The following is a 22572-nucleotide window of genomic DNA, read 5'->3' as shown; positions in this document are numbered from 1 at the left end:
ACGTAGTGCATGCCAGAAATTAGCCTTTTCCCATTCATCACCTGCACTAAATTGAGAAAACGCAGTTTTAACTCTAGAGAATGATCTGATTGAACAGATAAATTGCAACGCTCTTGAATATCTAGCCAATATGAGAGAGGAAGTGGATCTGACCTCTCATTTGGAAAACACTGATTGTTTCTTTTTGGTCACATTTTTGTGCCTACCTGTGCAGGGAATTAATACAAGCAGCAGATAAGGGGCGATGCTGCTTGGCCGCAGTGCGTGTAGGACAGGGATGAAGGTTAATGACAGTAATATGTTTTATAAAAGCTTCTATAATTTTCAATTTCGTGGGCTGCTGTTATTAAGCCCCTAGCTATTCTTGACGCACCATGTTTTGCAACCCTTCCCACCCTGTTTCCTCTCCCATTCTGCTTTTGTAAATTACACCAGGCGAATTATGGTCCGACTAAAGAATTAAGGTTTAGTCACATGGTATTTCGTGTTTTCAAACATTTGCCCTTTTCTCAAATTCTCATTCGGTCACACGTTCCCTGTTTGAATAGGTGGATGTGCTCATTTAGCAGACACCAGTGTACTGTACTAGGAGGTTAGTATTTACGCTTGTTTTTATCTCTAGATTGTGAGTGTTAATCGCATTACCAGAAAACAAAACTGTACCACTGGTCTCATTGTCTATATGAATCACATCTCTGGCCTCACTGGCTTTGAAATAACTGTGCCAATTACAGTGACGCATGACAATTACAGCTCACCAAATGGGCTGAGGCTTCTTGAGGAAAACATTTTATTCTATCATAGTGAGTGAACACAACACCATCCACAGCCAGAGGCAGATGGCAGGGTTTTTTTCTTTTTTGTTGCTTTTTTTTATATAACTTGTGCAGGGATGATGGAAATAATATTAAAACAATGCGCATGAAATTGTTCATGTGACCATCATTAATTCAGCACTGTTCCAATTTCTCCCTCTGTATCCCATCAATAGTTGTCAAAAAACTATACATTTGAATACTGATAAGGTTTAAAGCCTTACCAGTATGAGAGTTGCTGGCTAGGCCTTATCCCTACCAGTGTAAGTGTAGTAGTTTAGTAGATGCGTTTGGTTTATGAATGCAGATTCCTAACCAAACTTGCAACCCTTGATAACGTTGTGGCAAGATCTGACAACTGCTGTTCACAAACGCTGTCCATCTAATCTGAATGAGCTGGAGCTGTTTTGCAAAGAAGAATGGGCAAGAATTGCAGTCGCTAGATGTGCAAAGCTGGTAGAGACATACCCTAAAAGACTGGCAGCTGTAATTGCAGCAAAAGGTGGTTCTACAAAGTATTGACTCAGGGGGCTGAATAATTACACACACCCCACTTTACAGTTATTTGTAAAAAAAAATGTTTGGAATCATGTATGATTTTCGTTCCACTTCTCACGTGTACACCACTTTGTGTTGGTCTTTCACGTGGAATTCCAATAAAATTGATTCATGTTTGTGGCTGTAATGTGACAAAATGTGGAAAAGTTCAAGGGGACCAAATACTTTTGCAAGCCACTGTATTTGAAGTTTACACAGCATCATGTGACCCAGAAAGAGTAATATTTCAAACTCTGCCACTCTGCGTTCCTGTTGCTGACACAGGTAACATTGTGGAGTAAAACTTAATATATATTACTTTGTGAATTAATAGTCACACTTTTGGTTTGCACGTTATGTAGCAGCTTTAAATGTCATGTAATAACGTGATAAAGTAAATACCATGTAATTAAATAATAAGCAGTACCCAAGTAATAGCTTAGTATTAACGATGTGTCTGTGTTATATTGTCTTAGAATGTAAGTAACAGGGCAATAAGGAAATGAAAACAATAAGTAAATGGGTGGATAATTGTAAGAGTGGTAAACAATGGCATTATATTTTTCCTGTTCTTTGTAGAGTTCTATCACCTGTCCCTCTAATGTCTCATGTCTCTTCGGAGAGTCTAAAGTTAACAAAGAAAGTAGAAAACCCCTGTCGAGATAACCATTATCTTTTAATATTTAGAATTTATCAAGTCAGCTAACAGAAAGTAAGGCAGCTCTGTCAAACCTGCTTCATACTACAGCATTGCTTGGGAGTGCTTTTATTTTTTGTTGTTGTTTTTTCTGTTTTCTTTTGAAACAGACTGTGTTGGGGAATTGTGGAAAGAATTGATCTGAAACTGGATAAAATGCAACTTTGTTGCTGTGATATATGATATCTTACTTTAATATCCAAAGTCTCTGTCTGTCTGTGTGTTTATTTTTTGCTTTGGTCGTCAGGAGTTGAGCAAACCACCTAGCAACAGGCTAAAATGATCCGTTTTTGTTATTTATGCATCACTAACGCTTTATAAAAGCCTCACATCATTTACATTTCACAACACTATGATCTAATTTATATCAGCAGAAGTTGAAATATCGATTGTATGTTATGGCACCATCACACCGCCTAGCAACCACTTAGCAAAGGGTTCAAATGACCCATTTTTAGGATATAAACAACATCTACCACCCCTTGTTTTTTTACTTCTCTCACTATGATTAAATTGCAGTTTGCTATCATCATGAGTAGGCCAAACAATGTTGTAACATGCAGGTGTAGTAGTGTCACACAATATAAATAATTGTGTTCAATATGCACATGCTTATTTTTTTTTATTTGTTTGTTTTGATTTTTTTTTGCCACAAAAGTGCAGAAAAAGTACCACAGATTTGGAAACCTTGTTCACAAACTTGTACTTGTTAAAATTTTCCGTCCGAGTGGGCCAACGTCATCGATTTGGAGATATTTTTGTGTTCACCTGTTGAATGTAAGTGCGTGCTTCTGTGCAGTTTTGCTGTGTGTTTGATTGTCTAAATGTAGCCGTCTTAATTTGAATCTTGTGGCTTAGAAATCAGGAACTGTGCAGATTGTGCTGTTTAAATCTTGTTAAACATGGCACAGGTGCGCACCGTGTTAGCTTTGAGGTTTGAGGCATTCATTGTACTTCCATAACTTCTCACTTAAAGTATGCTTAAGCTTAGAGGGTGAAAAAAATCCATCCCTACATGGTCACATTTAATTCCCTTCATCATTTTTCAACTGGAATGAGTGAAATTGCTCCTTACCATCAGCAACTTTGCTCATTAAGAGCACAGAGAACATTTAAATATTTCTATTTAAAACGCCTTCCCAGCAATTCCCAAAAGCCTATTTTACGCTTCTCCAGTAAGTGGATTAAACTGAATTAAAAATGAAAAGAAAAGGGGAGAGACTTTTTTGTAGTGCCTTTTATGTTTGGTGAAATATACCGTATGTTTTATATCAGACAAATAAGCACACTGCAGATTCATACACCTTTAGTGCAAGCTAGTTAATTGATTTAGTTCACTCTTCATGTCAGAATGAGGCGAGAGTGTGGAAGATGCTAATAAAATCACAAACATGGCTCTCTGGCCAAACTGCAATACCTCATTTGTCTTTTCCACAGTTTTTCTTATCTCTCTGTGCTCATTAGAGCTGTCTTCTCCTCTGTTGTCTTAAACTATTCATAGTATCAGCACTTCAAAAATCCACTCCATTGATACACATTTGTTGCTTATTACTTCTAAAGCAGCTGAATGTTTTTTTCCCTAAAACACATAAAACAGTATGTCCTTCTCTTTGTCTCACCCAGTCCTTCTGTACATAAAGTCATTTTCTAATATCTATTCCGGATTCAAAGAAAATACTTTTCTATTTGTGCTACTGTAATGAAATGTTTGAAAAGAGACCCACAAATCTACAGTAAATGGACACCTTTTTCTAGCTGGCAACTGGCTTTCTAGGTAAGCCTTTGCTTTTGTTATGATAATTTGCTACAGCACAAAGTCCATAAGAAGAAAAAAAAGTACATTATCATAGCTGGAATTCAATTATTGTGACACAACAGGAGATTACTTGGAAAGGTGGCCTGCTAAATATTTAAAACCTTCAGTCTGTATTTTTGGATATTAAACAATGTCTATGCATATTCAGCACAATTCATTTGAAGACACAAAAACATAAAGCTCTTCCATCAGGTCTAGCCAATGGGTACCGACAACAAAACCAACCATTTTTTATGGTCAGTAGGGACGTTTCTTTTGTTGCTTGGCTTTTGTCTGCCTCGAAAAGACTTTGATGAAATTGTTTCCCTTCGTCGGCATTGTGAATTGACAGGCTGAGCTCGCGTCCTTGCGCTGTAACACTGAAGCACACAGACATCTCTGAGCGAGCTCCCAGGTTACGCACACATACATACACTTCCCCGTGCCACATGGCAGCAAACACACAAACCGATCTGGGTACAAGATTGGCTATTCTCTTCGTTTTCCGGCTGTTATGACTTTTTCAGTGGATAACCAGTATCATCAGTTTTCCAACCCAGCTGAGGCTAAGCAATTTCTAAGCGGCCTGGATTTGGTTAACATTCCGGGTGATGTAGATTAAGAGGATTTGATAAGCTATGGGTTGGTTTACTTCTGAGGGGGGGGGAGACGTAAGGAGGGACACCATCTGGGAATTTTTTTTGAGTGCCACGGACCTGCGATTTTTTATGTTTTCATGTTCTTTTGTTTTTTTGTTTGTTTTTTTTTTTTTTTTTTTTCTCTTTTCTCGTGTTTGGTTTTGTTGTTGGTTTTGATGGTATGGTACCAACTGTCCTGTATAGACCTAATTTTTGGATCATTGGGTTGTCTCATGTTACTGGCTCTAAGAGTTGTTATATGGGTAAATGGGATATTCCTCTGGATAAATTTGTATAATAATTCGGCTCACATGGTGTTATGGAGTTATGTAAAATTGTGTCGTGGAATATAGCGGGTTGTCATAATGTTATTAAAAGGAAGAAAATCCTCACATATCTGAAACAGAAAAAGACTGATATAGCCCTGATTCAGGAGACCCATCTTGATGAGGCCGAATCATTAAAGCTTAAAAGAGACTGGGTGGCGCAAGTTTATTTTAGTGCATTTTCGGCTAGAAAAAGAGGGGTGGTCATATTGATTAGAAGAAACTTGGATTTTCAGGTCTTTAAGCATTATACAGATCAGGAGGGTAGATGGGTGGTTTTGGATGCATGTTTACAGGGGCGGAAAATGACATTGGTCAATATATATGCTCCTAATTCTCCTCAGCCACAATTTTTTCATGAAGTCTGTAACATGGTGCGGACTATAGGTAACACACACATTGTAATTGGGGGAGATTTTAACCGGGTCAGGGATGTCTTATTGGATAAATCTTCTTGTACTGGACTAAGCAAGGACCCAACAAACGCTGCGGTGGACGTGATGTCAGAGGAACTGAGTCTAGTAGATATATGGAGACTTCTTCATCCTCAAGAAAGAGATTATACCTTTTTTTCGCATCCTCACTCAACCTACTCCAGGATAGATTACTTTTTGGTGTCCCGTTCCTTGGCAAGTCAAACTATTGGGTCCTCTATTGGTAACATTGCTATATCGGATCATGCTCCCATTGACCTTGTTCTTACTGACACTGATAATATTAAACCGTCACCTAGGTGGCGCTTGAATAACTCAATACTGAAGAATAAGGGTCATTGCGAATGTATAAGGGAAATGATAAAGGAGTTTTGGTTGTACAATGAGGGCTCTATTGACGACGTTGGAATGACCTGGGATGCTTTTAAGGCCTATTTGAGGGGGCGCCTTATTCAATATTGCTCCTTGATTAAAAAAGCTGAGAGGGATAAGCTGATGAAGTTGGAACAGGATATCAAGGAGCTTGAAAAACAACATATGTTGCTCCCAGAGAGGGACTTATGGAACAAATTAATTAAATTTAAATTTGAGATGAATAGCATATTGGAGAAAAAAGTGGAATATGCAATGTTTTGTCTAAATCAGAAGTACTTTGAACAAGGGGAGAGAACAGGTAAAATGTTGGCACACAGGGTTAAGCAGATAAAATCTAGTAACCTTATACCATCTATTTTTGATCCTAGTAATAATAATAAGTTGACTACTAGTAAAAAAGAAATAAATGATATTTTTACTAAATATTATCAGGAGCTGTACACTTCTAATGGACTGGTGGAGGAACAGAGGCTGTCAGATTTCTTCTCTTCTATTAAAATTCCCAGCCTGTCGGAAGATCAAAGAAGTATATTAGAAGGTAAGATTACATTAATTGAAGTTAAGCAGGCAATCGGCAGCCTTAGAGTGGGTAAATCTCCAGGTAATGATGGATTTCCATCAGATTTTTATAAGGTGTTTGTGGACGAACTAGCTCCAAGACTACTGTCGGTATATCAAGATGCGTTTCAAAGAGGGAGACTACCGTTTAGTATGCGATCGGCAGTGATCACGTTATTACATAAAAAAGGGAAAGACCCACAGCATTGTGGGAATTATCGCCCAATTTCATTAATTAATGTGGATGAAAAAATTATTTCTAAGATATTAGCTTTTAGGCTTGAAAAAGTTCTTCCGTATTTGGTGCATAGGGATCAGGTCGGTTTTGTGAAAAATAGAAGCTCTGCGGATAATCTACGTAGGTTATTGCATATACTCTGGAAGAGCAGGACTAAACTAGACCCTGTCGTTGCCTTCTCTTTGGACGCAGAGAAAGTTTTTGATAAAGTTGAGTATCCTTTTCTGTTTCATACCTTGAAGAGATTTGGTTTCGGTCCCTTTTTTAGGCAGTGGATTCAGGTGGTATACACAGATCCAATGGCTACAGTTATTACCAATGGGATAATGTCACCCTCATTTTCGTTAAGTCGGGGTACTAGACAAGGTTCACCCTTATCACCTCTCATTTTTGCTCTGTTTTTGGAGCCTTTAGCCATAGCTTTACGTGAATGTAAGAAAATTAGAGGGGTGGATTTGGGTCAAGAAGAACATAAAACTTTTTTGTATGCAGATGATATTTTACTGATTTCAACTAACCCAGAACAGGCCGTTCCTGCAATTTCCTCAATTATTGATTCTTTCTCTGTAATCTCTGGATACACTATAAATTGGTCTAAGTCTGAAGCTATGCCTATTTCTAAATTGTGTCCGCCTGTTATGAGGAGTTCATGGCATTTCAAGTGGATGCCCGAGGGTCTGACTTATTTGGGGATTAAATTGACCCCTGGTTTAGACAACATAATGAAAGTAAATATTTCCCCAGTGATTCAAAACATCCGTTCGCTGTTGCAGAATTGGGTTAAAATAAATCTGTCCCTTTTGGGCAGAATTAATTTGGTGAAGATGATTATTGCCCCTAAACTTCAGTACTTTCTTCACATGTTACCGATAGCAGTCCCACATAATTTGCTAAAGCTTTATAATACATGTGTAGAGGGTTTTGTGTGGGCAGGTAAAAAGCCATTGTTCAATCGGTCTAAATTATATGCTGCTAAAGAGAGTGGTGGGTTGGCATTGTCTAAGATGGTCTGGTATCATTATGCTTTCTCCCTCTCTCAGTTAGTTAAGATACATAATTCCTCTACTGATAAGCCATCATGGGTTGGGATTGAGGAAAGTCTTGTGGCCCCTTCGTCTTTAGAGGCCTTCCTTACTCAGAAGGGAAGGCCAGTACCGTTTAAAGATCCAGTACTGTCTTTCATGCAAGAGACCTGGCTTAGAGCTCACCAATATACCAACAGCAGCCCTTATCTCACCGCTAGAGCCTCTATTTGGTATAATAAGAAAGTATTAATAGGTAAGAAACCGGTCTGGTGGGAGGCCTGGGCTAGGACAGGTATTAATCAGATGGGGGACCTATTTGGGCAGACTGGCATGAAATCGTTTGCAGAAATCAGACGAGAATTCAATTTGGATCCAAGGGAAATTTGGAGGTTTTTTCAAATAAGACATTGTATTAAAGCCATTTTGAAAAATAATCTAGACCCTCCATCTAGTGTTCAGAAGATGTTTGCAACCCCTGACAATAACAGAATCAGGGCATCTAAATTTTATGGGAGCTTCAGAGAGGCACACGCTCCCAGTTTGGGGGGACTGAGGCGGTGTTGGGAGAAAGATCTGGGTATCCAGATCTCAGAGGACAGTTGGAAGATGCTGATCTCATCATGGTATGTTTGCTCACCTGAAACACAGTCTCAACTTATCCAGTACAAGTTGCTTCACAGAAACTATTGGACACCCAGTAAATTAGTCAGGTTGAAGCTCGCAGATAAGGACATTTGTTGGAAATGTCAGCAGGAAGTCGGGACTCTAGTTCATATGTTGTATACATGTCGGAAAAATGATTATTTGTGGGATGGGATCATCAACTTGGTGAATGATATTTTTAAACTTAATCTTTCTAAATCTCCAGCTATATGCGTCCTGGGCCTACTACCTGACGATAACATTCTCTCAAAAAAACAGAGATTGTGGATGCGTCTGGCTTTTATAACTGGTTGCAGGGTAATTCTTAGGCATTGGAAGTCATCCAGCCCCTGTTCTTTCAAGGAATGGACCGAACAAATGTCTAGGATGGCATCATATGAACGGGTTATGTATAGAATGAAGGGAAGAGAAGATATTTTTGAGCAGGTCTGGGGTCCCTTTTTGCGGTACATTGACAATGTCTCTTAGACATTATGATAAATGGTCTCTTAGAGGGATATTTCATGTGTCATTGGTATTTTGGTTGTTGTCTTTTTTTTTTTTTTTTTTTTTTTTTTTTTTTTTTTTTTGCACCAGGGGGTTTTACCCTTATTCGTTTTTGTTTTTGCTGATGTTTTCCAGGAGGCGGTGTATTATTTTGTTTCTCCTGGGTTTTATTTATTTTATTTATTTATTTATTTATGTAATTTTTTTTTTTTTTTTTTTTTTTTTTTTTTTTTTTTTTGTTTGTTAGTGTGTTGTTTGTTTGCTTGTCTTAGTTTGTTTGTTTGTTTAGAAACGGACAGAGAACTGACAGTATGATTATTGCAGTTGTATATTTATTTATTAATGTTTCTGTCCATCCAAAAATATTAATAAAAAAAAAAAAAAAAAAAAAAAAAAACAAACCGATCTGGGAGAGACAGGTCAGTCTCCGTGCCGGGTAAGCCGATGTGGAGTAGCTAATTGGTGTGCAGTGTGTGAATGGCATATTGTTGTTTATAAAGAGGTTTAGGGTGACATTCCAGAAGTGAACACAGACTGATGAAGAATGTGCTGCGAGACATTTTGAAGACAGTGGTAGCCATGTCCTTGGATAGAGAAACAGCACAGTCATAGCTGTGTTTTCTTATATATTTTCCTTTACTTAATCATAATCCTTCACCTATCATAGAAAAAAGTGATAAACCCATACCTCCTGTCTCTCTTTTGTTCTCTATCTCTACTTCCATTACCTCTTTCTTCCTGCAGTAATGCCCCGATTTGCTGAACAAGTGGAAGTAGCTATCGAGGCACTGAGTATGAATCCCCCACAGCCCTTTGAGGAGAACGAGTTCATTGATGCATCCCGTTTGGTCTACGATGGCGTCCGCGACGTCAGGAAAGCCGTCCTCATGATAAGGGTACGTCCATTATGTTCTGCAAGAGAGCAAAAGGGAAAGACTAGCTGAGATACTTTGAAATGCTCAGCGATAGTGTCAAAGTGTTTTGAATTGCCCGTCAGAAAAAAAAAGCAAATTGCACCAATTTCCCATCTTCTTCTGTGTATTCAAAATATTTGATTGGGTTTTTTATTTTAAACATCTGAACAGTTTGCTCATTTCCTAATGTTGAGCTTATTTAGTTTGAATATATGCTTTTTTGCAGCTTCACTACCATTAGCATATTTTAAATTTGGTTTAAATATCTGTCTTGTTGAGGTAATAACCTGTGTTTTGTGGGGGGTTTCTATCATAAAACCTGTTACATTAAAAACTTCCTGAATCTACTGGTGAACATGACAAATTTGTGCTTTTTTGCTTTTCATCACAGGGACCTTATTCCCACTGAAAACTGTGCTGCTGTCTGTCTTGGGTGATAGTGGAAGTTTTGTGACAAAAATACATCCGCCCTAAGGATGAAGAAGCGCATAATTGAAATCTTCAATTCTCATTTGGAGTGTCACCACTGTCACATGATCTGTTTTATGAATCTGGCAGAACCCTTGACAGCGTGTCACGATAAAACGGCTCCATAACAACAAGATACCAGCTCTGCTGTTTCACGTACCAAATCTGATGTTACAGTATCTGCACCCCCACCCCCCCCCACCCCAACTGTCCCTCCTCTTTCACCACGTAATTCATTTATTCAACTTTATGCAGGCTGGAAGGTTTCCCAGTTCAGCTTCGGAAAGAAAAAAATCTAATTATGGAAAATAATTTGATGTTAGTAAATAATGTAAAACAGGCAGCTTTGAACTGCCCGGGACCAGCTGGCTTTATAATCCTATCCAAGTACAATTACTTTCTGGGGAAACAACTTGGAAGATCCTTGCTTTCTCTGTCGTCTGACTTCATTGTATAAATAGCAAATGTTGGTGCCACGTGTAATTTTTATTTTATTTTTTTAAGTGTACTTTTTTAAATTTTTCCCCCACTTAGACCGAGTAATAGCTCCTTTAGAATTTTTACAGCACAGATCTCATGAGCAGTCAGCGGATTAAGAAACCAATTCTCCACAGTGTTTAAAAATTGAGGCTGAACTTGAGTAGAGTGGAAAGTTATTATGAAAGTTCTTGGAAACATAGTTTTTGTCCAGGCCTTTATGTACCCGCAGACACATGCACGCAGGAGTGCAGGGGGGGAAAGTAGTAAGTATTGCACAGAATGGAAGAGATATGAAACTGAACAATGGGTGGAGACTGCAATATAACCAATATTTACGCAGTGTCCCAGTCTCAGGAAACTGACCTACAGCCTTTCTCACCTAGAAAGTTCAAACTTACCAGACATTCAGATTAAAAATGAAATCAATGAAAGGAGCTGCTGTGATCTGATGGGGTTAAGTTGTTTCATGGCCTGTGTAAATGCTAAAATGTAATCGTAATAGCAGGCCTCTTTTATTGAAAGATCCTTAGGATTGTTAAAATCATTACAAGGTAAATAGCAGAAACCTATACACATAGCAACACAATCTCCAAGGTAACGCAACCTCTGAGTTGGCACCCCCACGCAATGACCTGATTGAAATCAATGAGGGGGCTGCTTTTGTTTTGTTTTTTATTACAGTCTTAATGTCTGTGTGATCACAGCTCTAATCAGACTTTTTTTTTTATTGACGAAAAGCAAAACCGATCATCTTCGCTGCTGCACATTTACACAGCTGGCTCTTTTCTTTTTTTTTTTAATTGGCTATCATGAATAACCTGTCTCACAAAGATAGTCAGCAACTGGTTCCCTTATCCTGGATATTTTACCCGAGACTTAAACAGCTGCACCAGCAATACACTGCATTTAATTTGTGACAGGATAACACTGTCATATCTATAAAATGAAAGTAAAGAAACAAGATCCTATAATTTAGTGAAGCTACCAACAAAAGAAATGATTAAAAAATGATTTTATGTTCAATAAAACAGTAAAATAAATGAATTGTATGCTAGCTAAATTGTAGGTGTTTGCAGTAGAATGAGTTGATAAAACATTTGCTTTTATAAAACCTATTACAAATGGATATGCACGAAATGGGCTATTATGAAACTATAAAGAAATTGTATTCCCACTATTGTGAGCAAACAAACTGACTTGAATTAAAGAATGGATAATGAAGCTCCATATGGCCTGAGATTTGTGTGAATAAATTATAAGTAGCAAATTTCCAGTGTGTAAATGCTCTTCCCTTTTGCCTTTTATTTCCTTAGTTCAACGATGCAATTAGGGCAGAATGGGCACATTTTTTATTTTTATTTAGAGAATAATCATATCACTGATTGAGTTGAAAGAAAATCATTCGCATTGTACTAAAATTAAGAAGGAAATTTAGCACAGTTAAATGTAGGCCTTCTAGCAACCTGTGGTACTTTTGTGGTCCTGTTTTATACTGTAAGTGCTCCTTTTGAGAAAAACTAAACTACTGTTAGTTTATTATAATACCGATATAAATAACCAGGCAACACTATGCACTTCACAAGCATAGCTGTGACAGAACTGTGAATACAGGCTGTCACCATGTAAGAATAATTTTACACAGATACATGTCTATATTTGATCCTCTGCTCCACAGAACCTAAGCCGCCCAGCTGTGTTATCATTGTGATGCTGTTAAAATTAATCCATCTGCGTTAGATCAACTACTTGCTTTGAAGTTACCTGGCAAACTAACAGCCTTTGTCATTGGGACGTCACTTAAAAGACAGCAGAGAGGAATAACGATGCTTATTAATGATTGAGTCACTCGCCTCGTACAGAAAACACATACAAAGTTATAAACAAACTGAAGCAGATATTCTCTCATTTCTTCTTCTTGCTAATTCCTCTGAATTCTTTATTTGATGAAACACACAGGGATTTTTCCCCAGCTTTGAAACTATTTTAGCTTTGAATTACATTAAGAACTTACAATCACTGCACAGCAGTTTTTAAATCTTATGCCAAAAAAAAAAAGCAGTCAGGATTCAAACAGTAACTTAAGAGTTTGGCTAAAGACTTTAAGTCAAAATGTTTCAAAGAAAATTAATAATAACACTGATTATAATATTTAAGCGATTGAAACATATTGGCAGCATCTCTGTTATGCTCATTTGTAAAGAGTTTTGACTTTGAGCTTTTCTGTTTCACAAATACTCTGCTGCACCATCGCTTTCCGCCCCAAGCTGCTTCCTCCCCTTAACTGACTAAAACTTGGCAGCCCTTTTTGGCTTCCTTTTTAACATCATTCTGTATAAACTGCAGTTACAATCAATGATCTTGTGGAAATGGGTCCAGATATTTACCTGTGAATAATGCACAAATGCAAGTTGTTCACAGATTTATTCTCCTGCAGTTAAACAACATGCTTTGGGACATGTTACAGTAAATGTATTCGCAGATGACTTTCTCTTTCCTCCCAGTTATCTTTTTAGCACTCAGTAAATAATGCATAAATCATTATGGTTGTGAATTTGATTTGGAAATACCTATTGGATATGGTTTTTAATATGACGGAAGACCTTACGTAGGAAAATGGCAGAGACAATTAACTTTTCAGGGATCTTTAAGCCATTCTCTACGCATCAGAAGGACATGATTTCAGCACATTGGGGCTGAAAAAAATGCCCTTTTCAGCTGTCTATTTCAGTTTGTTCCCTGATCTCTGACTTTATCTCTGTCTTTGTGTTTGCTGCAGACACCAGAGGAGCTGGAAGATGATTCTGACTTTGAACAGGAGGACTATGATACTCGCAGCAGGACTAGTGTCCAGACTGAAGATGACCAGCTTATTGCTGGACAGAGTGCCCGGGTGAGTGGATGTTCACATCCCTTCTGTGCTGCAACTGCTCAAATGCACATCAACATCAAAGCTGACATAAAAAATAACATATATTTGTTTTGGGTAAAGAGTAGCAGAAATACCAAAGTGACTATAGTGTTGCTGCTTTGTATACATTCGTCCCCATTCCCTGTCTACTCATAAATTGATTCATCCAACTGTGTCCATTTACATAGCATATAAGTCCATTTAAATGGTCCTAACAAGCTGTATTATTTTAAATAAACACCGTTCCGGGATGGCAGGTGTAAAATTGCAATCACAAACACAAAAGTAATTACCAAATTCCCTTCAGACACTAGCCACAACACAAAATACAGTGCAGTGCTGAGCCAAGGCTTCAGTCGTGATCGCCATGGTCTGGGCTTTGTTTCACATTAGTGATTTTTCACTTGGGCCCAGCTTAAAGGACATTAAGAGGGTATCAGTGCTTGCTCCCCTCCAGCAACACACACAGAGACTAGCGGTGTGTTGCATGTTGAATGGATTGTGGATGGCAGGAGTGCGACTTGGCCCGACACCTCTCTCTGTGGCAGAGACCTGCATTATCCCGCCCGTGTCTCTCCACAGTGTGCATGCATGGGGCTAATGCATAAAAAGGGAGAAATAAAACACATCAAAACAGCAGCTTGTTATAACTGAATGTGCTACATGTGACATGTGGTGTCTGCTGACAGGTAAAACAAAACAGCTAACTCATGACTACTGAACCCTGTGCTGGACAGTAGCCTGTGTGACAGGAACTGACTCAGTTAGACATTTAGTCGCAGTAGTCTACTGGTCATGGCTTCAAAGTAAGGCCGTTATCTGGTTTTTTGTTTGTTTGTTTCTTATTTTTTCTGGGGTGGGTCATCTACTTATCAGAAGTTCAGTGGTTCGATCCTTGGCTCATCCAACCTGCACATCTCTGAACCCCGAGTTGACCCCAATGCATTCATTGTGTGCTTTAACATTAGGGCAAAAGTGCTTCAAACTACATAGAAAAAATGAATGTAAAAGTAGGTGAATGAGGATTGTAGTAGGAACGTGCTTTGAGTGCTCAAATTGAGTAGAAAAGCACTCTATAAGCACCAACTCATTTACCATTATTGCATTTTAGAAACTAACCCATAAGTGGAAGTTTTCTATGAGAACATGTTGTATAACTTTTCAATATCATCACATGATTCCTGCCAACAAACCCTTGAAAACAGAACCGAAAAAATCTTCTTTTTTTTTTAATCATTGCCTTGGGTTAGCTAAAGATTATTTTCATAGTTTAAAGAGAGAAATGCAGAAGGAAACAAATAGGCTCCTGTGGGCAAAGCTGCATATCATGTTGAACCATCCACCCACCCCAACCTCTTCCCTCCCACATTACGACTCTATGACACCATCTTGCTACTTCTGCCTTTGCACCTAAAAGATGGAAGTCACAATCAATACTGGAAGTGCTTGTGAGTGAAATTTAATTACAGCTCATATCAGGCATCTGATCGAACACCTGACACTGTTTTATTTCTTAATAAAGCACCCAGAACATCAAGAACTAGCAGCACGTAGAAGAAAATGTTTAAATGACTCAGGGAAATTCAAATGATATATTTTCTATCCTTAAAAACAGACCAATATTGTACACTTTATATACAAGCATGGAAGAATATTTTAGATTTGATTTCTGTCAAGAGAACAAATGTCAGTCAGTTCAAATGAAGAGTAAGAATTTATTCTAATTATGAGGATTAAGAACAGGCGCAGGCTTTTGGGTGCACAATAGCCGATCCAGCACTGTAGGGGTCCTGGGTGCGAAGTACTTTAAGTTTGCTGTATGTATACTCCCACTAAGGCACCCGCAGTGTAACGTTGCGTGGCCATCTGAGCTTAGATGCACCAGCCTTTGCACACAAAGGAGCTCCACAGCACCAAACTGTTAACTAGTTTTCCTGGCATTCAGCTGTGATTTGAGTGGGCAGCTCTTCTTGGAAACAGTCTGAAGTCAACAACATGTCCCTTTGTCATAACTTATTACTGCGATATAAGGATATAAGGTGGTTTAAATCAAAAAGCCATATATCACAGCGGGTTATCAAATGTGATTACTCGTATTTGTACGTTGAGTTTGCATCGTCATGTGGTGCCTTCTTAGTATCTGGCGTGCTGACAAAGCCTCTCACATAGTTAACTGATATTGCCTGTTTTACTCATGGTTACTGTTATGCCCTCAGAGCTTAAACATGCATGAGGCAAGTGCATTCATAAAAGATGTTTTTGCTGTGAACCGCTGGTGATCTGCCCAGTCTGCCTCATCCAGTTGTGTCAGGATAGAGCTTGCTATCCTCTCACGGTCATGCCAAGTCCATGCTAGCGAGCTGTGTTTCTATTCAAAGAGACAAGAGAAAGCGTAATCTGGTTTTGCCATAGGAGTTGACACGAGCATACTGGGGTTTACAGTCACGATCCCTCCAAGGCCCTTCAGTATGTCGTATCACACACAGGACACAGGCATGATATCTTCAGTAAGTTCCTCAATCTCTTTCTTTCTCCAAAGAGAGGGGGGGAAATCAAATTAAGTCTAGGGCAGTCCCAGGAGCCTTTGTTCCCCAGGCTTGTGTGGTCCTCTGCTTTTCACTTGTATTATACTTTTGCATAAAGCCAAGTTATTAAAGCAAACATGTATAATGAGGGGGCAGAAAAACACAGAGGCGAATTGGGTCTGTGTATAGTGTCTCTTTCTATCAGAACATGCCGAAGCAAACTCTGCTGCTATAACAAGCCACAGATAATGCACGGGGAGCCAAACATAAAGCACCCCAACACACGGCAAACATTTCTTAACACTGTGATTGGATAACAGCTGATAGGTCATCCATAAAATTGAACTCTGAGTGTCTGGGCAGTTTATTTCAAATGAAACAAATTAAAGTCATTTCAAGATGCCGCACTTGGTGAAGAAACCCAGAAAGCGCTCTAATCCCTGCAGACGTAGCCGAGCCGCAGAGTGTATTGGCACAGAACTCCCTCGGCCGGATTTGCCACTATGTTAAGCTCCAGAGGCCCGCTCCTTGTTGTTATCAGTAAAGTAGGGAAAGGGATTTGGGGATAAGTGAATTCTAGAGTGCAGGATAGAAGGAGGAGGAGGATACGACGGTGTGTGTGAGTGTGCGCGCGCTCATGTGTGTTTGGCAGGGGGGGGTGCTTCACCAGGGGCCCTTCCTGCTCCCCTGACGTCCCAATTGGCTCGTGTGTTTACCCCTGTGCTTGCAGCTCTCTTTTGTGTTCAGAACCTCTTTCTCTCTCTTTTCCTCCCTGACGCACTCTCTTTTGTCACGCCGTTTTCAGAGTGAATCGGTATACTAACCAAATCCCTCACTTTCTCTCCCCAACTTCCCCTGATCCCTAATTTTAGAGAAGGAATTTTCACTCTAAATTGTTGAGTTCAAGAGACTTTTTGCTCCCTGTAGTTGTTTAGGAGAGCAGTTTCACTTCGTTTTATGTAGTTTCTACAAGCAGAAGATGGGGAGAAGGAAAAAAAACAAACATTTTTGGTGCATCTAGAGGATCGCTGATTCTCAATTTACATTTTTATTTCCCTGCCTCATTGCAGTGGCATTTTGCAAAACCATACCATACCATACCATGTGTTTCTCCTAATGGCGTACTCAGCCTTTTTGACACTGGCAGCATACCATTCAGTATAATAATAGAAATAAGTGAATTATTGATGCCTCAACAGTTGGGTGCAGGAAAGATGTGAACAGCAAAGATGATAATGACCACCTTCGAGACCTGAGGTCAGAGAGCTCTGCCTGTCACAGCACAAGCACCAGTGTCCCTATTACTGAGGCAGCACTCACAGTGCATTATATTTTTGGCCACACTAAGATGTGAACATGTAATCAGCAAGTCATATCCAAGGGGGGGCTATTGAATCGTCAGACCCCACCTGCTGAGAGCACAAGCACCTTTAACGAATCTGGACTAAAATATCTTTTGTTGTTCTCAAGATTATATTTGTGAATACTTGAAGTATTATTCAGACTCATTTGAATTTAAGAACAGGTTGCAATTCAAATCAGCAACATAAATAAAACTTTCTTAGAGCTGAGAAACAGCAAGCGGTGTTACAGAGAACAAAGCAAAAAAATCAGCCGAGAATTTCGAGAATATAAATGTAGAATGTGGCTAAGTGTTAATACTTGACATTTAGACTTTGACCTTGTCATTTCCCACATGAACACACCTGAGGCTCAGCTCAGCAGGTTGTGACTTCCCCACCAGTGGACTGTGGGGTTTAAAAAGCTTTTGAAATGCTGTAAGAACAACTGTAACACCAGTGGCAGCGACATAGATTCAGGTCAGCGAGAAGGAAGCAGGTGTGCATGAAAAGAGTGAGCAGAGCAGTTCATGCAACATATTAGTGTGGCCACCATCCAAGAATTTTAAACTCGATACTGATGCCCACAGAAATACTTGATCCTTGACACCATTTTTGATATCATGGAGGGGGGGATGACATGTAATTATGAGGCTTTTTTTAAAAAATTGTTTTAAAGATTAGAAGAAAACAGCAACATTTTTAAGTGGCTTACACAGTCCAAAAAATGTATATTAAAATAACTGTACGGTTATTTTAAGGCAATGTGTTAAGATGTGTTCAGATTAAGATTCTTAGGTAGTTTTGAAGAATAAATTGAAAATTAAAAACAGCTATATTTGAGGTTGTCTGAGGTGAGGCAGTGCCGTGCTGCTGGTGACTTGGCTCCATGTTTTCATTGCTGATAAAATAAAGTTGTTAAAGTAGGCTGTGACTGTTTCTGGGTGAGTTTCTTCCACGTCAAAATAATGCCAAAATAATAAAGAAAAATAGACACAGTATCCTTGTTTAATTGGCATAAATTCGTCCCATTTTAATGTATTAACTTTTTTATCATGTAGCACAGTTTTTACGATTTCTGCAAATTGCCATCCATAAAAAAATCATCATTGGGATGCTATGCGACACAGACACCGCTTTAAGAACCACTCGTGACTCTAATAAAATAATACAAATCTCCTTGGTGAACTAACATTTGGACGTGTTTTTGATGTGTTGACGAGCGAGTGCAAAGTCGATGTTCAGCCAGTCAGCGGTGCCGAGGACCCAGAGCCCCTGAGCAACGCGCGCAGGCATACCTGCAGTGCGAATAGAAGTTTGCCCTGCTGGAATCACTTGTGTGATTTAAATGGTTTATTCCTCATTGTGCAGTCTGAATACATAGTAACTTGGTATTTGTTTTAAGTATGAGCAGTGTTTTCACCCCACATGCTGTTAAATGGGATTTGCTTCAGCTCTGTTGTTTGTGTGTCTTGGCACAAGCAGCAGAGGAAATCTACACTGGGCTTGAGGGGGCTGGTTTTGCTTGTTTGTTTATGCCGTATGGGCTTTTTTCTTTCTTTTCTTTTTTCAAGCTAACCGCCATCAAAGCTTTGCAGCACCCCGCTCACAAAGTGATCAGTAGGCCAAAGCTCATGGACGCATCTGCTGGCCTCTGATGAGAAAATTGTGCCTCCATGCTTCCCTATTTCTGTCTGTAATTTCAATTTTCTCTTTTTCATTGTTGGCCCTCTCCCCTATGCTTATTCGCTTTCAAAGAATTTCAAGAAGACAAGTCGTCTATGGTTTTTCCCCCCTCCCGTTTCCCTCCTCACGCATCTACCAGGGGCACTGAGCAAAGTGACGCACTCGCTCATCAAGCTCGCCCCACACCCCCACACACCAGCTTTGCTGTGAGAGAGGGAATAAGGAAGAGGGAAAGGGAGGAGTAGGGTGATTATTTCATTAAGAGAATGGCAGTTCTTGGAGGGCAGTCAATAATAGATGAGGTTAAAAAACAATGGTGACTTTCCTTTTTTCACTGTACTCGTTTTCTCTCTCACCCTCTCGAGTCAATAGAATCGACCTAATGGAAACCAGGTTACTCTTCCTTCCATCTCACCTCCCTGACATAATGTTGAACAAATGCATTATTCATTCTCTGGTCTAAGAAGCGAGGTAATTATACATTTATCTCCCAAATAATACTGGGTCCTTACTGCTCCTGTGACCTTGCCACAAGATTTATGCCATTTTGGACCTGCCCCCAAAGGCCGCTGAGAGAGCAAATGTATTCTCTTGGAAGGAGAAAAAAAAATGAAGGCGAATAAAAAAAATGGATTTGCTTTTTATGGATATAAGATGTCAAGTGGTTTGAAAAGTTCCAGTCATTAAATATAAAGTTTAGAACTTTATTTTGAAGTGTTTCAGAGGAGCAAGTCATCAGACCCCAGATTTAATGTTTAACTTTTGTCCAAGTTTTTGTTGAGTGGATAAAAAAGTGTACCAGAAGGGAAAAAAATGAACAAATGGTGCAACAGCTCTTTTATAAATGCCCTCTATGCTGTTTCTCTTAGCATAATCCCCCTTTCTTTCTCATTTCCTTCTCATTCTCTCCTTCCCAACTTTAGCTCTCTCCTTTATTTTCTCCACTGTTTTTTCCCTCATGAGCCATCTTCCCAATTTATTCAGCTCAAATGTACCCTTTCATAATATCTTCCTCCTCCTCTAATGCTTTTTGCTTCCTTCATACTCCCGTGTTGCCTGCAGGCCATCATGGCACAGCTTCCCCAGGAGGAGAAGGCAAAGATTGCTGAGCAGGTGGAGAGCTTCAGACAGGAAAAGTGCAAGTTAGACGCAGAAGTTGCCAAGTGGGACGACAATGGCAACGACATCATTGTGCTCGCCAAGCAGATGTGCATGATCATGATGGAGATGACAGATTTCACCAGGTAAGAGTGACACACAGTGGACATTTTTATTTTAAATGTGAAAATTATGCAGATGGAGATTGTTTGAAAAGCAAACTATATTCTGTTTTGTTGAAGGCAAAAAAAGCACTTTGTTATGATCAGACTGTAATGGTTGTCATGGTTCAGAGACGGGCTATATGTTGACTCCTGCTTTTTTTTAAAGCCATCCTTAATCTGAGCGTTCAGACAGTCACATTAACCCTGCCACAGTACTTAAGCCACCTGTAGTTCGTGATCCGTAGGTGTCCTCAGGACCACATTTTGCCACGATGACACTTACTCACGCGCACAAACACTCACAAGGTGAAAACAATACCGGTCACACCATTGCGGCTGGTGAAAATCAGAACCATGATTAGTCATGAGTGTTTGTGACTGCGGTGCTGTGACTGCACCGTTATTACTTGGCAGTGACCCCGTTGACTCACGCTGGCATGAACAAACTGAATGGAAGTTTCAACTTCCAGTGACTAAAAATGAGACATCAGTGAGAGGCAGGCACAGTTCTCTTATCCACATTAACTCTCCCCTTTGTTGCAAAAAAGAAAGAAAAAAACCCCCAAGTTAGATCACAAACGAGCTGGTTTCCTCTCCTGTATTTTTTCCCTTTTACCGTAACTTCTCTGAAAATTCATGTTTTGCTTTTAAAGCATAAATTGTTTCCTTCTTGGAGAGTGCTTCAAAGCATGTCTCCAAGATGGATCATTAGGGATACAGGTAGACTGTATTTGTTTCATCCATTATCTGGGAATGTCTTTGTTATTGTATTGTGTCATATTTTTAATGCCACAAACAGCAAATTAGCTTCCCTACATGCCTGTGCAGCACTGGGGTGAGCGCAGTCTTTAAAGGGAAGCTCTGCATGCCTCCTGCCTCTGCAACTCCACCCACCATCCCTTTTTTCCCTTCTTCTCTCCTTGAATTTTCCCAGAGGCAAAGGCCCCCTGAAGAACTCCTCAGATGTGATCAACGCGGCTAAGAAAATTGCAGAGGCTGGTTCGAGGATGGACAAATTGGCCCGTGCTGTTGCAGATCAGGTAGCTTTGCAACTCAGTTTGTGTCTGCTTAGTTTAATTTTTTGCCATTATACACGTACTTTGTATCAGACTAAATGTGTCTCTGACTGTGTCACGGTTTCTGGCGGAGGAGCAAATTGTGAATAAGCCGGCATGGCCGATGGAAATCTTTACTGTGGGCATTGATGAGCCTTGCCGAAGCAGCAGGGTGTGTTTCTGCATGACTTTGTCTCCCAAAGGGACCAACACTGAGAGAGCAAGACAGCAGAACCAAGTTGTGTCTCTAATATAATTAGCTCCCAACCGAGGTGTTGCATTCATTATCAGATGAGTACCTCTCTAAAACACGCTGACAGACCATTTTCAATATCTAATCAATCAGCGCTGCGCCGGGGGAAGATGGAAGTGAAAAGCAATACGTGTGTATGTTGTGTATGTGTGTGTACAGCAAATGAAGTGGGAGGTATTTCAAAATGCTAGCAGCACTCCAGGTAATGCATGATGTTCTTCTTCATTTCATCTGTCTCTAATAAGAAGTGAGAATAAACTTAGGCTCAAGACTCACTGATTCATTAAGGCAGCCTGTTGTCATTGTAATTGCTGCTGCTGTTAGCTTGCAAACCTTTGGAATAATTATTGTTGGTTTCACTAACACACACTGGGCTTCCATCCATTGCTGCTTAGCTGAAGAAATGAAGCTAAATTTTAGAGTGAAATCTTTTTCTGAAGCCTCCATAAAGCGTCATGCATCATCACACACAGCCACGTTAGTGAAAAGCACAAGGTTTTTATAAGTATAATCTCTATACTTAGAGTTTATTTTATATGTTATATGCATAATAAGTGTGTACATCCATGAAAACTGACCAGATAACATTGCCACATACACTCACTAACCACTATATTATGTATTATTCAACTTTATTCACTTTGTTGTTCATTTTATTGTCCAGTTGCTTGTTAATGTCAATATCTGATCAGCTAGTCCCATGGTAGCAGCTCAGTATGTTTAGGCAAGGTCAAGACAAGCTTTGAAGTTGAAACGGAGCATCAGAGAGGGATTTGCAGAAGGTGATTTCAATGCCTTTAAATGTCGCATGGTTGTTGGTGTCAGGCGAGAGGGTCTGAGTATTTCAGAAACTGCTGATCTACTGGGATTTTCCCACACAACCGTCTCTAGGGTTTATAGGGAATGATCTATAAGATATTTACTGCTGCTCCCCCAGAAAATATCTAAGGAGCAGCAAGTCTCTGGGTGAAAATGTTTTGTTGATGCCAGAGGTTGGAGGAGAATAATCGGACTGCTCTGAGTTGATAGGAAGGCAAAAGTAACAAAATAACCAGTCACTACAACCAAGGTATTCAGAAGAGCATCTCTGAAAT

The 22572-nt window shown here is 39.5% G+C and overlaps 1 protein-coding gene across 1 annotated transcript in view; it reads left to right on the top strand.

Moving 5' to 3' along the window:
* Nucleotides 1-22572, top strand: part of ctnna2 (catenin (cadherin-associated protein), alpha 2) — a 336749-nt gene that overhangs the window by 301961 nt on the left and 12216 nt on the right. Inside the window, exons 13-16 of the mRNA XM_085276809.1 lie at nucleotides 9332-9483; nucleotides 13226-13339; nucleotides 19971-20152; nucleotides 21105-21210. Coding sequence (XP_085132935.1) covers nucleotides 9332-9483; nucleotides 13226-13339; nucleotides 19971-20152; nucleotides 21105-21210 — 554 coding nt within the window. The remainder of the gene's footprint in view (nucleotides 1-9331; nucleotides 9484-13225; nucleotides 13340-19970; nucleotides 20153-21104; nucleotides 21211-22572) is intronic.

This window comes from Mchenga conophoros, linkage group LG6 (genome assembly GCF_057382185.1).
Source record: "Mchenga conophoros isolate Kocher_MC1m ecotype Shallow Benthic linkage group LG6, M_conophoros_male_GT1.1, whole genome shotgun sequence".
Classification (NCBI taxonomy): Eukaryota; Metazoa; Chordata; class Actinopteri; order Cichliformes; family Cichlidae; genus Mchenga; species Mchenga conophoros.
The sequence above is the reverse complement of the archived record's forward strand: the minus strand, read 5'-3'. Positions and strand labels throughout refer to the sequence as shown.